Source organism: Excalfactoria chinensis, chromosome 6 (genome assembly GCF_039878825.1).
Source record: "Excalfactoria chinensis isolate bCotChi1 chromosome 6, bCotChi1.hap2, whole genome shotgun sequence".
In the NCBI taxonomy this organism is placed as follows: domain Eukaryota; kingdom Metazoa; phylum Chordata; class Aves; order Galliformes; family Phasianidae; genus Excalfactoria; species Excalfactoria chinensis.
The window spans coordinates 23,974,610-23,995,365 of NC_092830.1; the positions used below are offsets into that span (position 1 = coordinate 23,974,610).

Sequence of the window (20,756 nt, forward strand, 5' to 3'; positions counted from 1 at the left end):
GTACACCTGATGTGACCTCTGCTGGGACACTTAAAGAGCTGAAATACATGCCCAGTCTTTCCTTTGAGGAAGTAAGTCACATGGCTGCTTGGGAGCTATTATCCTCACACATCAGAAATTGACTCTAGTAACATTATCTTCCTTCAGCTCCTGATTTGTGTGTTCTGTTTTGTGGCTCTCGTTGCTTGAAGAATTTAACATGCAGCTCATGGGGATCAGTAAACTGGGTGCATCTCCAATAGCAACCAAAAATTTGGAAAACCACCGCTTCTTTTTCTTCAAGGTTTCTGTCTGATGAGTTGTTGCTCTGTTCTATTTAGCACTGCATTACTTATAACTCTAAATTACTACTTTCTTTAAAATGTATAAATCATTGAAAAGGTGTATATAAATATTTTAGAAACTTTAACAAATTTGAGGGGAAAAAAGAATTTTCTTTAAATAAAATAGTTCTATAGGATAGTTTCAGGGGCAGCTTCAGAAGTTTGCTCTATGGTATTTTTAAACTCATACTTAAAAAAAAACGTGGTGATTCAGGGCAGGTTTTCCAAGGGGACTGTGGAGGTGAAGTCCCCACAGCCTGCTTTCTAGATCATGCTACAAGGAGTGGCCGTGCAGACACGTAGCTTCTCCATCAGTCCCCATGTGGCTGCATCTGACCCAGCATTGTGGCTATAATTAGACAGAGACCACAGCTGAAGCATATTCACTTTTGATAGATCATGTTTGCAGCAGGATTAAATGCAGACTTGTAGTAGTGGAATGCAAAATTCCTTTTTTAAGCAGCCACATTTACTGCACAACTGAAAGAACATTTAGGCACTGTCAATGCACAACATTGTGGTTTTTGTTGTTCCTGATAGGTACAGAAAATAGACTTTTAAAATTGAAATGCTTACCTTACCACTGTCAGACTTCAGACTTTCTCTAAGGTGCCTCATTTGTTTTTTGTAGATGAGATCACTGCCAGCTTTCGTAGGTTTGGACCTCTTGTGGTGGACTGGCCTCACAAAGCTGAAAGCAAGTCATATTTTCCACCTAAAGGTAATTAGCTTAAAATATATTTATGCAGATTGTTCTGGAAAAAGGAAATTATGTCTACAACATGGCAATCTATTAAAAAGAAAGGATTTGATTATCAGTGATGAATTTGCTCTTACAACATGTGCATTTCCAGCAGTTATCACGACGGGATACTTGTACTTTAGCATGTCTGGAGTCCTTAATTCAGTGTTTAATTTATACTAGGCTTAGTTTAGAAGGAAAGGTTTTGAGATTTCCTATTCCTGATTCTGTTGTGGTTTGCGTGTTGTTGAAACGATAAGAATAATACTATAAGATTTCTCATGGCCAGAAGTAGTTGGTGAACTGTGTGTACAGTATTTTGCAGAGGTGCATGAGCCTACTTTGTGTGTGTGCTGACCCAGGAAGCTGTGATCCTACTCAGAAACAAAAGGTTTGCAGCAGAGTTTGCTGCTGCTGAGCTACAGCAATGAATTCTGCTAAGAGATGGAGTCTTCAGCTTGGACAGGTGTCAACACCATGGTCACAGAGCTGCTAGGCCAGGACTGATTTGTTTCAGAGTAACTTAGTCTGAAGTAGATGGGGCTATTTCACACCCATCAGCAAAATACTATGCCAACATTTTGGGGTTTATGGGAAAACTGGGTGGGAGAGTTGCTTGGTGAAACTCACTTGTTCTGATTGCGCTGTATCCTCTGCCGTGACTTTATTTTATACCATATAGTCTGTGCTCAGACCATGCTGGGAGTTCATGCATGGTCTAAAACTGTAGCATAAAATTAGGCACAAATTTCTGATCTATACAGTAAGATTTTCTGCTCTCACTGGATCTCAGAATTCTTAATTGCTTATTAAGGTCACTGATTATTTTGGCAGAAGGGCAGGTTACTCAGTCACTGAACTTAGCTAATCCTGCAACATTTTCATAGGTATATTTTTGATTGTAACAGACAGGTAACAAACAGTTTCCATGGAAGCTTGAGTGCTGGAGACAGACAGCTCTGTGACAAATGTCTGCTCTGTAAACAGCATTTGGGGCACTTGCTTTAAAACAGAACAACAAAACCTACATGCTCTGTCTTTCCTGTCCCATTCTCACAACTCGGCCTTGCTGTCAGGAGTTATTATGCAATATCTGTTCCTGAATTAATAAATACATAAATAAAGCACGTATTCTTAAGGACAGTTAGTAAAATACACTTTTTTTTTTTAAACTTTCACTGAAAAGTTTGAAGAACAGTAATAAAACAAGTTTCTCTTGGCCTTAATATCTCTTGGTCTTCTCTGCTATAGCTTTAGTTCTCATTAATTCAGTAACTATATAAGGCAGGTCAACGTTGGACTTCCAGTTATTGTTGAGTTTGTTCTGTATCTGACAGTGGACTAGTTATGCCTCAACAAACCTGTGGAAATGTGTTTGAGTAAGATCTATTTTAGCAGAAGACAAGGGAATGTGGGCTTGCTTCTATTTTTGTCACGATTCTAATATAGGAAACAGCTTTCAAAGCCCCTGCCAGTTGCCCTGAATGTCTGTCTGAAAGTGCTAAACAACAGTCAATCCCAACTGTTCCAGGTTTATTTATAACTAACTTCTTAGTTATCAATCAGGACTGCAGCATTATGCATCCTGGATTCTGCCTTTGAGATTTTCTTAAGAGTCGTACTAAGCTTGGTTGGTCAGATGTACATGACTTACTGTGATCCGATATTGGCGGCATCTGCATAAAAGACCAGCAGTCAGAAGCCAAGTTTGAATGCATGTTGTATTTATTTTCAAATCTTCTGCATCTGTTTTAAAGATAAAGAATACTCCTCTTGCAAGGTTATTATGGAATCACTGAAAGAAGCTCCACAATGAAATGCCTGTTTCTGTTTTTCTATAGAAGCTCCTTTAGAATTTAAAATACAGTGTTTGTTTGTTTTAACTTATTTTAGGCTGTTTGTTATCCGGCACTTATTTAAAAAGCATGCAATGAAATGAAAAGAGGTGCTTGAAGTTATGCTTTTGCACAACATTCAGTAACATTCAGCTGCGAAATACTTGTGATTTCACATGCTTTCTACATCTTTTTTCTACATCTTTTCTTCCATGTCACATTACTGTTCTGTAGAGTTTCTGACAGTTTCAGTATGATTATTTCAGGTGGAAAAGCTGTCCAAAATAAAAATAACAAGAAAGACAGACAGAGGGTGTCTGCTTTGTGCTAACAGCCTCAAAGGAGAACAGCAACACTGGCCTGTGGGAATGCAGTGGGATGATGTGCAGGCTGATCTTTGTTCACACATTAATAAGACTGATCTCTGAGGCTTCTGCCACCTACCTGAACGTGCCTGACTGGCAGTACTATTGAACCCTGCTCTTTCTGGAAATAGGCTGTCGCCTCCAGATGGACTTTAGTGGCCTTTTGATGGATAGACTTTTTTATTACCCCGTTATTTCTGTAGGTCAGGCCAAAGGACTGTGTCTAGACTTAGAACAAAAGTTGTTTTTTGTTTGCTTTGATAAGCATTCAATTACAGGCTTGGAGCAGATAGAATCATTCCATTGTGTTGGCGTAGTCAGCTGAGTCACTGGGGCAGTTTCATGAGGGATTTCTGCCTTCATAGCTACATGCAGGTGATGTCACCCTTTACAGTTCTGAGCATACTAAGATAGACTTTCAGCATCTATGCTAATTGTTCAAGAAAAATGCTGTGCCTTATTCATAACTGAATTAATTTGTGAAATGTGTACAACAGTGATGTGGTAGATTAACTCCATATATTTGCTTTATGTTAGCAGGACAATCTTGATATCCTTAGGACTGGGAACAAAAAGGCTGCAGGAACTATTAGCCATGACTAAGCTTATCAGGCATGGAATCTGAAAGATTAAAATAAAACTACAGCCTAATGACTTTTTTCCCCCTCCTCCCTTTATCTGGTGCTTTATCTGGTTAGTTTGGTGGGTAAGTCAGACCATAGATATGCAGTCAGTCTTGATCTGGCAAGCCATATTAGCTAATTTATTAGCTGGTGTGGTTGATTAGCTTAGGTGCAGTGTCACATAAGCTGCTTTCAGGGCTAACTGAGGTCCAGAAACATTCCCACAGTGCTGAGCTTGAACAAAGAATGTTTCCCTGGATCTTGGCATCCTGAGAATGGTGATGCGACTGGCCCTGGACAGCCGTTCTTTGCTTAAAACACTGATTAAGTGCTAGATCTGGCACACATAGACCAGTTTTGTGTGACATGCACTGAACTGTGGTCTCCAGCATGGTGAGTTACACAAGGCTTATTACAATCTGATTTTGGACCTGGGAGGTGAACAAGGATGTGCCTGTATTGTACTACTAGGACACACTGTTTACTGTGCTGTGCAGGTTTTTCTGTTTTTGCAGGCATTCTAGGTCTTTGTTACCCATTCTGAGTCTTACCTGACATGACAACTCTGAGCATGTGTTTGAGAAAGAGCTCTGGCTTGATCAGTGGTTAAATTTTGGTTATTACCACAGCAAAACCAAAATTATGTGGCAGATCAAACAGCCCTTACAGGAAGCACCAGTGAGTTTGGTATTCGGATTGCCAAGAGAGCACTGGTGGTACCCAGCTGTTTTGTCACTGAAAGCATAGATTATTGCACTTGAGCAAGAGAAGTTGCTAACAGCTGACAAGAGGCTGCTATTTCTAGTTATGAGGATCTGAATTGTTACCTCAACATTTCTTTTTATCTCTCCTATGCATTGTAAAGCTTAGCACCATGTTTTTCTGGTGGTGTCATCTATGAGATGAATTTAATGCTTTGCTTCTGAATAAGGCCAGTTCATTACTGCTGCCTGAAAGGTCTTTGGATTATTTCCTTTGGCATCTGTTTGGATGCGTTAATAACAGAACTGGCAAAATTTACAAATGCCATGTGTTGGTCTTGGTAAGCAGATGCCCAGTTCATAATGTGTTTACTTGGCTTTAAGCATGGAGTTTTGGGAACTGAACGTGGCTTGTGATGAAGTATTTTGAGTACCTTAGAGATGCTGAGAAATAATTAAATATGCACGTAAGTAAGTTATCAAATGTAGTTACACATTTCCATGATGGTTTATTTCACTCTGGCAAAAGCCACGTTTTGTATTTGATTGTAATATGGAGGCTTTCCAATTTATTTGCTGGTACACTGAGTTAAGCAATGTTTATGCTAACTGCAGTCAAATTTTTTTCCTTTCTTCTTTTATTAAGCAGATGGTGTCAACTGTTTCAAAAACACCCTCCTTTTAGTTGTTTTAACACATTGCAAGCTTTAAAACAAATTCTTTAGGGGGGAAAAAAAAAGCTTTTACTGATCTATTTTTCTTTGTAATAGCAAGTGCTAGAAAAATCAGAGTTAAAACATTTATGGCATTTTACAAGGGAAAAAGTTGTACTGCAACTTTTCTGTTTCTTCCCTTTTAACAGGAAAGATGTTATAGAGCAAGAAAACGAGGTATAGCAATCTAGTGTCTAAGTATATTATACTGCTTCCATCAACCTGAGCCGCTCACACATCACGTGGTTCACTCAGGAAGGCTGGCATGCATTTTCACTATTTGTAGTGACTACAAAGTATTGGTATGGGGAAGAAAATATGAGTTCTGATTGTGAATTCACTTATGGATCATATATTTTAAAATTAAATGGGTAGTTAGCTGAAATTAAGTTATACTTAAGTAAGTTTATGTAGCTAAACTGAAAATTTACATTGGATAATGGCTAAAAGATTCCTAAGCAGACTGAAAAATGAGTTCCTGGTGTCACTTCACAGTCCACCTAGGAAAGAAAATGCCACTGATTCTATTAGAATGACTGCCTGGTTGCAGTATCTAGCCAAATCTCTTTCATGTGAATTTCTTCATTGCTGATTGCCCTGCGGCAGGTTCTGGTTGCAGTAGTGGTCAAATAGCTCTGTTCTCCAACCCGAAACCACCAGAATGGACTCTACCAGGAAAATCAATGCACAAAATATCTCACTGTGGAAAAAGTAATGTGGAAAGAAAAATGCAGGAGAGAGTGAAGGGGTCTGAAATTCCCCTGAGAGGAAACGGCATAATTGAGATTAATTTTTTTTCCTTTAGTCACCCTGAACACTCCATTTTTTCATGTTACTTTTATTAAACAAACTCAAAAGGCCCAATGAGATATTAAAAAAACCAAAAAAGTGCTACTTGCCGTGTAGTTTCTCCTCCAAGCTCATAGAAAGAAATGCAGATGCGTGCTGCTTGAAGAGGACTGTGACAGTACTGAAGTGTCCATACTAAATATTCAGTCTGCAACTGTAATCACTTTCTGTTTCACCTCCATGAATTGTAGGAATCAGGTTATGGAAAATACCAGAAAGAGTGCAGAGTAAATATTTTTGCTAGTAATGTACCCCTTGTTCTTTCATGCACACTTAGAATGAAGGTCACTCACCAACAAGTCACGTTAGGAAAGAGTTTATCATTAAAACTGCCAATGCTGAAGTTTGTGTCATGGTTTTGTGCTTGTTAAACATCTGTTCTCTCCTGAAACAGCTCCAAAGGCAGCATTTCCCTTTCTCACATTGAATAGCTTTCAAAGCGGAAAGCGTGTGCGTTTGTAAATCGTAATGTGCCAAGTTGCTATTTCTTCCAAAAACATCTTTGTGTAAATGTTACTGTTGTGTCAACTGCATGGCAGAGCGTGTGCAGAACACCAGTTCTCAACCTTTCCCAGCACATTAATGATGTAAGGAGGGAGGAGAGACATTTGACATTGACACACAATCTTTATTTTTATCTAAAGCAAAGGTCAGTAAAGCCCTTCTTAATTAAGTCTGCCAGAAATAACCAGTGATCGTCCTTTGGGGCACACATACTTGTCAAAGATAGATTTTTGGTTTCCACAACATTTTAGCTCACTAAGGGACATTAAGTGTGGGGGTTCAGAAGGTTTTCTAGCCAGTACTTGAAAGCCTTCAGTGATTAAGGTGCTAAAAAGATTGAAGGCAGTGATAACAGAACAAAGAAGTTGGAAGTATTACCTGCTATGTGAGCATACAGGAAAAGGGGTTTTTTGTCAGTTACACCTAAGAAAGAAGCAGCCTGTTTTTGTCAAGTGGAAGCAGTTAAACATTGGTCTCATTCTTGCAAACTGCATCTAAAACCACATCAGTTTTACTGATGGTCTGCTTTTTTTCTTTTTCATACACTGTTTTTCTCCCATAAAATCTAAATTCTATTTTTCTGCCTTTTCTGTTGTTTTATATGTGGGTTAATCTGTGCTATGGGCTCCAGAATAACATCAGTTTTTGGGATAGTGAGATTGAGATCTCAGTATTACAAGATTTTGAGCTTTGCTAATAGCTTGAGCAGTGTCTTTTGCTACCAGTATAGGAATCATCCAGTTCTTTCAAATGGTTGAGACAAGTTGGCAGGGATCACTGGGGGGACCCGCACTGCACTGCTGCGCTTTTTCTGGAAGCAGTAATTGAAAAATAACTTCTACTCCTCCTGCACCCGCTGGTAAGTTGTGATCGTTTCATGAATGACAAATCTGCACTGACTTAGAAATTCCTGTAAGCAGTATATTTATACTGCCCTGTTCCTAGAATCACTGTAGTGATGCCCGCCATTCTACCCCTACAGTAATTATACAGTGATGTAAAATCAGTGCTGTATCATCTGAAAACACACGTCAACAATTTTTCAAAGGCAACGCCCCTACTTTTATTTTCCCAAATCAGGGCTTAAGACTGGAAATAGGAGTTCACCATGTGTTGGCTGGCAGGGCTCAGGAGCGGATCTGCTTCCCTCTGGTTTCAAACCTCGCAGCAGCAGAGAGATGTTCTCTCTCAGATGTCCTACTGCTGCACTTGGCAAATGCAAAATTGCCCCTAGACTGGGGGTCAATGATGTATGTGGATAACGCTGTCTCAGTATAATCACTGCTCTGTTACATCACAATGACTCTGCAGTTTTCATTTAATAAAGTGAAAATCATAGTGGTTTAGAGGATTTGGTAAATCCTATGGTATTTTTTGTAAATGGTACCGCTCTGATCTCCCAGCAAAGTGCATGCAAGTAGAAACGTGGAGAGAGAGATTTGTTCAGCCAATAGGACATAGATGGGTTTTGGAAAAGCTTTCTGTCTTCAAGGTGCGTCTCTTCTATACAGCCAACCAGAGCTTAAAAACAATCCCATGTGAGTGAACATTGAAACCAGTTATTATTAACCTGCAACTCACTGACACAGAAATTGACAAAATCTTGTGATCTTAATCTTGTGTTTAAACCTTGTGCTGAAGTGATGTTGTCAGCAATGGAAACCTTTATGTTGAGGGAAACAGTTGACAGCATATCTTCTTTGGAAAGAGCTCAAATGCCAAGTAATTGCAATTCTGATGTTTCCAAATGGTCTTTTAGCTAATCTGTACAAATGACATGAGAAGAGCCTTCCAGAAACACTTACTACAAAATTATTTCACAAAATGTGTAAGATTAGATTAGTTAGAATGCCTTAAAATGCCAGCATGAAAAATATGTTCTGAAAGCTGCAGGGAAGAGAACTTTCCTACTCTAAGCTGAAGTCACTCGATTCTTTACGCTCTTCTGTCCAAAAGGGAACAACAGACTTTTTCTTTCAGTAGTTTTTTGTGAAGTGCTGAATTAATCTGTGTGGTTTCCTCCAATAATGCTAATGAGGTTTCAGCAAAATGAACTGGAGAGACGTGGAATTTAATATGATCTAAAACATCCTCTGAATTTAAACTGTTATGGGCTTTCTCTTTCTTTCTGCGGACTGGCTGCTCTGACTGCTTGATATACTGCACATACAGTCTCCTTTATGTTGCCCACTTACACCACACGCCTGGATCTGTAGCTTTGGTGTTTTCAAGCTATTTGCAGATACCGCAGCTGAAAGCATCTGGATAGCAGACCAGGGGAAAATTCTAGCAGAAAATTCCACATGCAGCCCTTAAGCCACCAAATGCTCCAGCACAGCACTAGGATTTTGGAGGTATTTTTTTTCCTTAGTTCACTCTCATGGATAAATAATGGTGCCAGTTCTGTATGCATGCAGAAAAACAGAAGTAGAAGGGATGGTTTTCAGATATGGATGATCGGTAGTTTTAATTGCAAGAAACTTGTTAGGAAAATGCTTAAACAGTAATGATGTTTTTTCCTTTTGGATCACTGAGGATGAGATGTTCTGGCTGGGTTAGTGTCAGTAGTGTGGAGTGACCCTGTAAGACAACAGAAGCTCTCCTCTAAGATTTTGTCTTCCTCAGCAGCATTCCCGTTGGAGTGAAAGGTATTGGTCTTAGGGTAGATTCCCTAAGGTAAAGGACAGATAAGTGTAGCCTGTTTGAACAGTTGCCTTTCCTGGTTTCCCCCTCCTCAGGACTATCAGGCCCAGCATCTGCATTCTGCCTTAAAAAAATCTTACAATTTCAGTTCCTCTACAGACAGGGTTACAAAGATGTGGTGAAGTGCAATCTGTGTGTCCACACATAGGACTGCTGGAATCACATGCAGGGGGAATGTCTGGCTGGCTTCTTGGTCAGTGTAAATGACTTAGTCAAGTGCTGTCTTCTTGTTTGAAGGTCTTTGGGAGAAGCTCTCTGTATCAGCTCTGAGTGTTTTGTGCGCCATAGCTGTAGGAAGTTTCCTTCTTTAAAAATGAAACTTAAGAAAAATGTAATTTAAAGGTACTATGTTGTATGATCCAGTATCAAAAGTTTTTACTAAAAAGAACTGACTTCATCTGTAAGGCAGTCTGGATGTTTGGGTCTCTGTCTTCTGCCATGAAAACTGCATGTCATCAATTCATTTTACCTCCTGCTGAGGTAAGGAATGGAAGGTGAAATTGAGCGGACCACTGACATATTAATATAGAAAATTTCTACATAAATATTGAGGAGTAGAATCTGAAATTGGCTGATTGACAAACAAGGATAACTGGGCTCTCCCTCAGAATTGAAGACTGGTTTCTTTTCAGCCACCTGCTCAGAGTTAAAGCAGCAGCAGCAGACCTGAGTGTTGGGGAAGATGAAAAAGAGCTGCTTTCCCCAGCGCAGCAGTGGTGTAGTACTGCCCTTGCAAACTGAAATTTCACTTCTGAATTTAGTTGTGCTTTTTTTGTGTTGATGAATACAAATGCCTGCTATTTCATGCTGCCGACCCAGTAAACTTCTCAGAGATAGCTCTTGCCTCATCAAGAATTTGGCCTTTGTCATATAATTATGACTACTATCATAACTATAATAAAGTGAATTGTATGCTATAGCCTTTTTTTATACCCTTTGATTCTGATTTAGAGCTGCTTTGCTTTCTGAAGTCTGAAATTTTTAAATGGTGGTGACCTTTGAAAAAGGAGCAGAAGAAGGATGCCACCAGAGCAGGTGCTTCAGTTCCCTGTCAGAATATTTGCTGTGAGTTTTTTAAAGGAGGGGGTGCATTTCAAAATTTCTTTTCTTCAGGAAGTGTGGGGAGAAGCATCTTTACTACAGGAAAGATTGAGATGGTATCTGGATATCAGTGTTTTCCCCTAAACTGTAAAGAAACTGCAGGTAACAATGACCAGCAAATCCTTTCTGCTTCTTGACATGTTTCAGAGGTAAAAGGACTCTGTAAATCTCTACCTGTGTTATTCCCTGCATCCTTATTGAAATACTGTGTCTCCATTAAGCAGTGAAGAGGAAATGCTAGGGCTCCTTTCCCTTGTCCTCATGGAGCAAGTGGACTTGCTGTGGGTTTTTGGTTGTTTCTTTTTTATTTTTGCTTTGACAGTGTAGGAAATCACTAGTTTTTCTGTTTGGGGTTTGTTAAGATCACTACCAGTGAAGGTGAAATGTTTACCTTCCACTGTTGGTAATCTCTGAGATATGGGCTACTTAATAGTAAAACTAGGATTATGAAGACATGCAGCTCAATTCACAGAGGTTACTGATGCTGAATCTGTTCTCCTTGAACCCTTCCATATGATCTGCTTGATACACACCTTGTCTTCCATTTAGTTCTGTGACCTTCATTTAATTACTATGCAGATTCAGGGTTCATTTTTTTTTTCACAGCTGTGGAACTGAGGATGTGGAGAACATACCTTTAATTAAAAGCAACCAAAAAGTACTGCAAACTGTGACTTCAATATGGCATGTGGAGAATTTCTTATTTACCGGATTACTCAGACTCAGTCTGGTACTCATGGAAAAAACCAACCTCCATAAACCAAATCGGAGTCTGGCTGTAAGATGCTCAACTGTTCACATTTCTTACCTTATGTTTTTTTAGAGAAAGGGATCAGCTGACAGCGTCACACACTTCTATTTAAAATTAGACTGCCTAAAAGAAATCTTTGCAGCCTTGACTAATACATAATTTCACTCTTCTGCAGTAGCTAAGTGAGATTACAGTCATTTCTATTTTAAGGTTTCTTAAGTATTTAAAGCCTTTGATGTCGTCTTGAAAATCCAGTCATGTCACTGCAGTGTTTCAAAGCCAGTCTGTGGGTTTTTTAACACCCTGGATTTTTTACTTTTCAAAAATGAGTTTCATTTGTAATAGTCCTTTCATCTTTGCATTTAGCAGTGTGCTTTATTCATGGTCTAAGCATCCTCCAGTAAGATTACTAGTGGTGACTTTGAGCAATGACCCTCTGTCATCACATTAACTGATTTAGTGATTTAGTCCGTACTGATTCTAAATATTCCTTCGCTGTGGGCTTTTAATGCAGATCTATTCAAAAGTTGTAGAACAGACAACTACAATGCGATTTAAATACAAGCTTTTTAAAATACAGAAAGAACAATGAAAAAGTGCTGTTTATCTTCCATGAAAAAATTACATCCATTTAAAGCTACGTTTTGAGGCAGCCTCTCATCCATATAAAAATATTAAATTAGAATATTATTTTTTTTACAAATTTAAGTCCATATTATTTTTTCCTTAATAATATTAGATATTGAAATATGTTCTGTAAGCGATCATAGGCAGATGATAGATTTTGTTGTCATGTTGGGTTCTATAAAAGATCAGAGAAGACAGCATCCCAACTTTCAGCAGATGGAATGGAAGAAAAGGTGCCTCAGAAGTAGTTCATCTTTTTTCTGGTGTTTTTTCATTGGGCACATAAGATCAATGTGTGAACATGCCAAGAGTGTTCTGACCTCCTATACAGTATGCAAAGAGAGAGTCCTCCTCTTCATATTCTTCTACTGGGATCTCCTCACTGCCCAACATCAGTGTTACAAAACTGAGAACATTTGAATACAAGTATCTGATTTTTCCAAGTGGGCTGAATTTGGGCAATCAGGTATGAAGGAAATCAATTGATGAAATGCAGACCTCTGCCATATGTTCAAATACTCTGTGATCTTGTGTATGGCTCTTCATTATATATTTATACATTATATTTTTGTTATATATTATTTATAATATATATTCTTTATTTGTGAAATAGCTATGATTCTAATAGCCAGAAATAGGTTGATCTTCCCAGCTTTGTATTGGAAAATGGAGCTCCTGGTTTATGCAGCTGATATACTGCTGGTCTTAAGTACAAGAACAAGAACTTAAAACATTTATGGATTATTTCTTGTAGACACAAGTTGAGCATAAAGTGGTAAGCTTGTGTTGATGTGAAGAGATGAAATGAACTCACAACTAATTGAAATCTATGAGAAAAGCTCCTGAGTGAATTCAGTCCCCTCTAGAGCTCATGAGTGAGACGTCTGCACAGCTACTCTGTTAGCATCTTTCTGAAATGTTCCTGTACTGTGAGGTAAAAAGACTGTTCAGAAAACCTGAGTGAAACCATCAACAAAAATCCCTACCATGTTTCAAGGAATTTGATTATGATGCACAGAGGAATGTGTTGAAGCACATGATGCTGAGGCATCTGAGGCAGCTTTCAGCATCTGCTAGATAATTCATGGTTTTGGATTAGTATATTTTTGTTTTAGAAACTAATGTTCTTATTGATTCTACCTCAACCACTGTCTTTGTAGAATAAGTTTCCTTTAAACCTTGCAGTCATTACAATTGCTAATTCTAAATGTTAGAAGTTAACTGGCCAAGAAGCAGAGTTTTTGGGAGGGTGAGTCTCATCTCATTGCAGTCGAAATAGGGATAAAAATATTCAGTAAAACAGAACACGGTGTCTGAAGTAGATGTCAGTTTTAGCAGGTATATTTTTCCAGTTTCATTGATTTCATAATGTAATCAGAGTTCAGAGTGCATCTTCTGCCACAGAGTTCCCTTCAGATGTTCCTTTCATCCAGGGAAGCACGCATTCACTTGTGTGAACAAGCAGATGCAGGCAGTGGTAATGTGGAGGCTCAGTCATCACTATTAGCAATCATTATGCACTTCTAGAATATAAGTAAAAATACTTCCGATTTTGCAAATGTCTTTCTTGCCCATGTTAGTTATTTTTAACTTCTCTGTAATCTCTGTTAATCCTGAGTATGCAAAGTCCACGGAACAGCCGTGCAGTCACCAAGTTCTGCAGTAATGCTGCACACTGTGCATATGTACTTTGTCAGTCCAGCCTGCTTGCTTCTCTAGATTAACAAAACACTGCTGCTGTAATCTCCTTACCTGAATGACTTCAGAGAGCCTACAGGGACTCCTCAGCAGGCCAGCCAACATGTTCCAGTCACAGAGGTCCAGAACCATGAGTTGTTAACCTACTGAAGGTCACAGCTGGTGCTGGCCTGAGGTTAGAAAACAGAATTTGTACTAATACACAGTGCCCTTGTAATCAAGAAGCCAAAATTAGGTTAATTGTATCTAGCTTGAGATTTTTATGATCATGCAATTCAGTGAATCCAAAAACACACCAGTCAATTCCAACTACTCCTGGTGTAACTTTTTGCTGTGGCCCAGAATACCTTGGGAAAGTTCCATAGGAGAAAGAAGTGTTTCAAGCTGTTTTCCATGTTTATGCTAAGTGAATGAGCCAAAAACACATTTATCAATCTTGATCTTTGCTTCAAGCTAAAGAAACTCCAGATATTTTGCTGGTTTAAGATTATAACAGTTTGAAATAAGTGAAGTTCTACTGCTAACACTTTTGGTTATGCCTCTGAAAACAACCAGTCATACAGAAGTCCCACAGAAGTAGAGATGATAGGGAAAGAGGAAATATGGCAGATAATACTCTGTAGAGAAAAATGCTTTTGCAATGTCTTATTCATTTTTCATTTTCTAATAAATCAGAGTTGTGCAGCATATATTGAAACAGACATACCAAAAATATTCACTCAAAACTGCAAGGTTAGGGTAAGTTACAACTCTTTTAATAGCAAACAGGCTCTGTAAAGCTACACCAACAGTTGTCATAATGTAAATGCAGAGTACCATGGGGTGGGTGCTCAGGTGAGTCTTAGGCAGACAAAGTCTTGCAGTCCTTCCTTAAACTCCAGCTGCTTCTAATTGCTGGAGATCTTTTGAAAAGATGTAGCCTGTAAGACATGCAGGTGCCAGATCAGAAAGGTCAAAGCAGTGTGTTCACAGTCGGTGACAAAAACAATTTGTGCTGATTATGGAGCAAAAGAGCACGCAGGATAGAAAGCCCTTTTCAGTGTGGCAGCTGCATTCTGCTTAGCAGCTGATCTTTAAATGCTTCTGCTCACCGTGGCATGTGCTGAGTTAGTTTACTTCTGATGTGGCAAAATGTGATTGCTTGGGTCAAATCTTTAAAACTGAAGCAAGCTTTATTGATAGCTGCATTCAGAAGAGCATTGAATGCAACACACACTTAGTTTTACTGCCTAATTTTGAGTCCTAAAATTTGGAATCACTTGGAGTAATGTTTATTGGACTTTCTTCTTCCTTTTGATCTGCTGTAATTAAATATTAAATAACAACAGCAAGACTCATCATAAAATGCAACAAATGCCATTCTTTTTCACTCTAGTTTGTTGTTGTTAGGTAAGCTTTTTTTTTTTTTTCTTTCTTTCAGATTTAAATCCTTGCAGAGTTTAATTGAGCAGCTCTCTAAAGATTTACTTTGTACTGTGTCAAGTTTGTCTTATTTCTTGATGTACTCTGCTAAAGTTAACTCTTGACTGTAGTGTGTCACAGTGTCTTGTTAACAGCATGTTTGTGGTTGGTGAGGTGAAGTACTGATAACCTCCTTTTGGAATGACTGTTCTTGAATGTTCTCAGTGTTTCATAACTTCAGACTTCACAGTTTTAAAATGCCTACGAAAGTGTACAAATTTGTTCCAGGTAAGTGATGGAAAATCTCACCTGACGGTGCACAGTCCCGTGATTTTGTTTAGAAATAACTTGTACTTACAAAGCAAATGTGTAGCATAAGTAAATAGTCATCATTTATATTTTTATGGTGTTAGCAGCTCTGTCCTGAACTGGTTATTTATCTGTTTGTCTATATGCTTTTTTGACCTTTTTTCCCCCTAATATTTATTCTTTGTATATAATAAGCAGAAATTCCATACTCCCATTGTGAGATCATAAGCACCGATACCAGCATGTAACCATTGGCTGGATAATAAGGATAAGAAGAACCCTTTGTTTACCAGCCTATGTTCTCTCTCAAATCATTAAATAAATGGACATAGTCATATCCTGAAAGCATCCTCTTCTCCATTCTGAAATCAGCACTGGATAAGAGTATGACATATTAGGTGAATTTAAATCTATGACAATAAACTTTGAGTTACGTGTCATTCTTATATTTTATTCTTTTGGTGGGTTGCTTTTTTTTTTTTTTTTTTTTTTTTTTTTTTTTTTAATTTAAGTTTTATAAATGAACCTGTTCTTTTCTCTTCCGCCTTTATCCTCTCCAAGGTTATGCCTTCCTGCTGTTCCAGGAAGAAAGCTCAGTACAAGCTCTGATAGATGCCTGTCTGGAAGAAGATGGGAAACTTTACCTGTGTGTGTCAAGTCCCACAATTAAGGATAAACCAGTAAGTAGCTTATGCCATGGCACCTACACTGGCCGCTGACCCGTGTGCTGTTACTCTTTTCAGTCAAATAAATAAATAAATACTTACTGTTAATTGACTTGTCCACTTCCTGCTGCTGCCCTTGATGTTACACTGAATTGACTTTCTGTATCAGCGTAACACGGTTTGAACATTTGCTTCTTTCTGATAAATGTGACGTTCAATTAACTTTTATATTTGGTACTTCTGGTGTCTCACAGGAGTTTGCATCCTTTTGCAATGTTAGTTATAAAACAATTAGAGTGAGCAATTTTCACTCTGTGTTATTTGAAAGAAAGCTTTAAGCAGTGAAATGAAAAAATTTAACTACATCCTCTTCTTTTCCTCCATTAAATACCAGGTAGTTTCAAATATCCCCTGTAATCAATTATGGTTCTTAATTATTACTTGTCCTGAATGCAATAACCAGGGAATTTATAACTCAGGTAGGTCCAATTTACCATGTATAAACTGAAGGGTAGACACAAGTAATGCAGAAAGCTACAGCAGAACATATGGTATCTTGTTTCTATTGTTAACATCTCTAATACTTTTCAAAGCTAGTCTTTCTCATGGCTGTAGGTACATACAGATTAGATGGAAACTACGAATAAATATAACTAGGTAAAAATATTCTGCCTTCTTAAAACACTATTTAATAAGCTTACACAGATAAGTGAACAATCTAATATTACAACACAGAGTCAGTGTGTGCATGTACCCGAAGAGATAGCAGATATGAGCAGCTTTGTATCCCAATGACTGCAGGGCAGTTTCTTTCTGCATAGTTTGAAGATTTCTCCTCAGCTGTATTGCTCATTGTGTAATGGAAGTGAGCAACTGCGCTTTCAAAATAAACTCTTTTTCTATCCAAGCACAGAAATTTATCTCTTCCCATTTATCTGTGCTTAAAAATGTGTGGTTCCTTGAATGTGAAGTCCAAACTCCATCTGTAATTATACACAGGTGATAAAACGTTCTGGAAGTCCTTTCTCAGATTGCTTGTTATAAATGGCAGTTGGGGGCAGGGAAAGAATGAGGCAGGAGAGTTGGCTATGATGAAAAATTTAACTCAAGCCTGGCCTCTAGAGGTGATAAATTAATTGTCCACTTCCTCTCAAACACTTGGATAAGCTACGATCGTGGCATTTTAGTGCTCGTGCCACTGATTCACTACTTTTGCTAAATTAAAATTATATTGTTAATTAGAGTATAATTTAGTAACTTTTTCTTTATTTTGAGTTGTCAACTTCCTCAGCTGAAAATAATCTCTAATTCCCTTTGCAGGTGCAAATTCGACCTTGGAACCTAAGTGACAGTGACTTTGTGATGGATGGGTCTCAGCCTTTGGACCCAAGGAAAACTATTTTTGTTGGAGGAGTTCCGCGGCCCCTCCGAGCTGGTGAGTAGAAGGGAAATGCAGGGCATATAATGGGATTTTCAGATTAAGCAGGAAACTTTAAAAGAAGAAAAGATGTACAGTATGTGTAGAAGAAATAGAGCAGAAAATATATCCTGCATTTTCTTAAGATCATAGCTTATTTTTTAAGTTGGTCAATTTATTTTTGTCTACAAAATACAAAACCTGATTTTTTAATCTTCTAAATTGATTACTCATTTGGATAATAAACAGAAACAGTTTTCCTCAATTTGTACGATATACAGAAATTGGCTGATGTTCTATATACATCCACCATCTTAATCCTAACCCTGATTTGCTTGCTGAGTTGCAGATGAGTTTCCCTGCCCTTTGACTAGAATATAAACTTCTCCAAGCTCCTTTCCAACTCTATAATTTCTCCCTTTTTCTGACCCCAACTCTAACTTTCCTGTGGAGCTATGGATGAGGCCTCAGTTTGTGTTCAGAAGAAAGATTTCTCCCTGTCCAGTTCTCTTGTAGCCCCACTCCATATTGAAGGCCACTTTCCAGACGTACTCCTAACCCATACAACTGTAACTCCTTGCTTTCTCTTTCTTCCAAGCCCAGTCTTATCCATAATTCTCTGGGAAGCTGTATGCAAGATCCTCAGTAATCGCTCTCAGGAAGATTTCTCCTAGCCCAGGTTTCTTGGCAGCTTCCATTTTCCTCACCATCTTAAAATAAGGCATAATTGTAAGAGAGAATTATGTAAATGATAACAATTAAACATCACCTCGTGTCTAATTTTAGCACTTCACAAAACTCATGAAAGTCATTTGGCCTTTCATAGATTGTTTTTGCATTACATTTGAAAACAGATACATTCTCCAAAGCAGGCAGTCAGCTTCTAGTTCTTCTTGTTTGCAACTTTCAAGGTCTCATACAGACGCTTTATGTAAGATGTCTGAACACCGTGTGGTCTCCTCCTCCTGGAACCATATATATTCTCTGTATGTTGGCAAGAGCAACTTGCTGGAATTGTTTAAAATGCTTTTAAAACCTCTTGTTTATTCCAGACTGTTCTGGGATCATTACCTAAATAATGGTTACAAATGGCAGGAAAGCCAAAGAATATTTTAGTCTGTATGCTGTGGAGGCAGTTCTCCCTTCCTGTCTGGAGTATAAGTTTGGTGAAATGGGTCAGACATTTGTTTGCTTGTTGCAAATGGACAAATTAGCATTTGGTCTTTCCTTAATGTGACACTTGTTTATACAAATGCATGTTTAATTTATTGAACATATTCAGTTTAATAATTGTCTCTATTCTATATGTGGCTAACAAGTTTTGTGAGAATTTCAATGGTTTAAATACAATAACCTTTTCCTTTCAGCTCAGATCTCTTAATTTTAACTTGCCATCAAGGGGTTTTCATACACTGGCATTAAAAAAAATAAATAAATCATTGACTTGGCAGATTCCAGTGCCTTGCTTTGCAAGGGTTTGTTCTTCATCAAAGTTCTGTCACTATCAGCTTATAGAGAGAAAATGGCTCAGCAACCATACGCCTTTGCACACTTTACGTGCCTCTTCTCCATTTCCTTCAGTTCTTTGCTGTATGATCAATTTGCTGTATGATAAATTTGAGAAAAGTTGAACAGATGCCTGTTCTAACAAGGTGTGTTCTTTCTACAGTTCAATCACAGCAAGTTTCACTTTGTCTGTTTTTTCTTTATATTTTACTGTAATTTCTATGCAGTTGTTTCAAGCTGTTTAAAACCAATCTGTAGGTTTGCTAATTTAGACGTTGGAATACAGGCTCACTAAGGCAAATACCGCTACTTTTGAATCCAGCAAACCATTTATGTTGAATCCATATTTTTAAATTGCCTTCTTGCAGTTGAATTGGCAATGATTATGGACCGTTTATATGGAGGTGTCTGCTATGCTGGCATTGATACAGACCCAGAGTTGAAGTATCCAAAAGGTGCTGGCAGAGTGGCTTTCTCTAATCAGCAGAGCTATATTGCTGCTATCAGTGCTCGCTTTGTCCAGCTCCAACACAATGACATTGATAAACGGGTAAGTAAAATGGTATGAAATGATTGTTACTAATAAAACTGCACAAAGATTAAAAACATCCTTACACTAATACTGTGTTAGAGAACAATAACTTCTGTCCTACAGTGTATAATTTTTAATTGTTTAGAGTATAGTGGAAAAAGTAGAATTTAAACATCCCAAGTAACAATTTTAACGCTGAAACTAGAAAATAGTTGGTGGTAAACTCAGTTTAGTCTCATCTTTTATGTTTTGACTTCTAAAGGTCAAGCGCTGTTGAATTAACCCACCTTCTTTTGAGCTTTTGTCGTTTCCTTGTTATGCATCAGCATGTTTTATTTCTGGCTATCAATGTGGCTTCTGGCTACTTGTTTCGTTTATGGCTGCTCTGCAGTTAGGCAGCTTTTTCTCTCCACAGTGTATGCCTAGCCTTAAAATTCCCCAATGCAGGTAGGAATGTATTTGTAGGAATAATAGGAAATGATGACCTCAAAATATTGGGTATTAACCAAAATAAGACGCCAAAAAATGCTTGATGAGTAAATGGGAGGGGAAAAAGAATGAGGTGTTGCTACCTTTTTTTTTTTTCCTGTCTGTGGACTGTAAGGGTTTTCCAAGTAGGGGATGAAATTACTAATTACTAAATTCTGAGTTGAATTAATTTCTGAGTTACTTAATTTCCAGATCATATATCTTCAGACTTTGTTTTCATCTCTTAATTACACACACAAATAGCACCCAAGCTTTTGAGGACTTAGCATTTAAAATTATTCAGAAGAACATATAACATGCAGTGCTGGTATGTATAACAATAGGGATGGCTGTTTTTCTACCTAATCTATTATGAATTGTTTGTTAAGAGCCAGCTTGATGGGTAATGAGAACATCCATTATATGCAATATGTAGTTAAAAACACACCTGCAGAGCACAGTCCAAACTGGTTTTAGTTTCTCTTTAAAAATGCGGACTGTTTGTTGTTGTTGTCAGATGAGATGAGGTCACAGTTACATCTCCTCAAACTATGTCTGTGATGCTACTGCATGTTGTGATTTTATCTAAGATGAGGCTGTTCCTTTGTCCTTTTTGTTTGCTGAATCCTTACAGTTTCTACTGGGAGTCTAACAAAATGAATTTGGGAGGGTTAAATCCTTTGAGGTTTATGTATCACTTGTGCTTGAAAACCTGTTCTATCCCTAAGCTTTTAAGACACATCCACAACTGATACTAGTTGATAATTGTTTCCAACACCAAGAATTCATCCCAGATGGTTGACTGAGAATTTAAGCTTACTTCATAGTCTTTTATATGTTTTCAATGTAGGTCTGTCCATGAGTTTAAAGAAGCAGGAATTCACTTAATTCTGTCCTCAGATTTTTATATACAATAGATTGAA

General features: G+C 38.0%; 1 protein-coding gene across 17 annotated transcripts in view; it reads left to right on the forward strand.

Moving 5' to 3' along the window:
- Positions 1 to 20,756, forward strand: part of CPEB3 (cytoplasmic polyadenylation element binding protein 3) — a 111,688-nt gene that overhangs the window by 86,284 nt on the left and 4,648 nt on the right. For all 17 annotated transcript variants that reach the window (XM_072341019.1, XM_072341020.1, XM_072341029.1 and 14 more), the window contains 4 exons: positions 955 to 1,044; positions 15,807 to 15,925; positions 17,231 to 17,345; positions 19,202 to 19,383. In XM_072341019.1, coding sequence (XP_072197120.1) covers positions 955 to 1,044; positions 15,807 to 15,925; positions 17,231 to 17,345; positions 19,202 to 19,383 — 506 coding nt within the window. The remainder of the gene's footprint in view (positions 1 to 954; positions 1,045 to 15,806; positions 15,926 to 17,230; positions 17,346 to 19,201; positions 19,384 to 20,756) is intronic.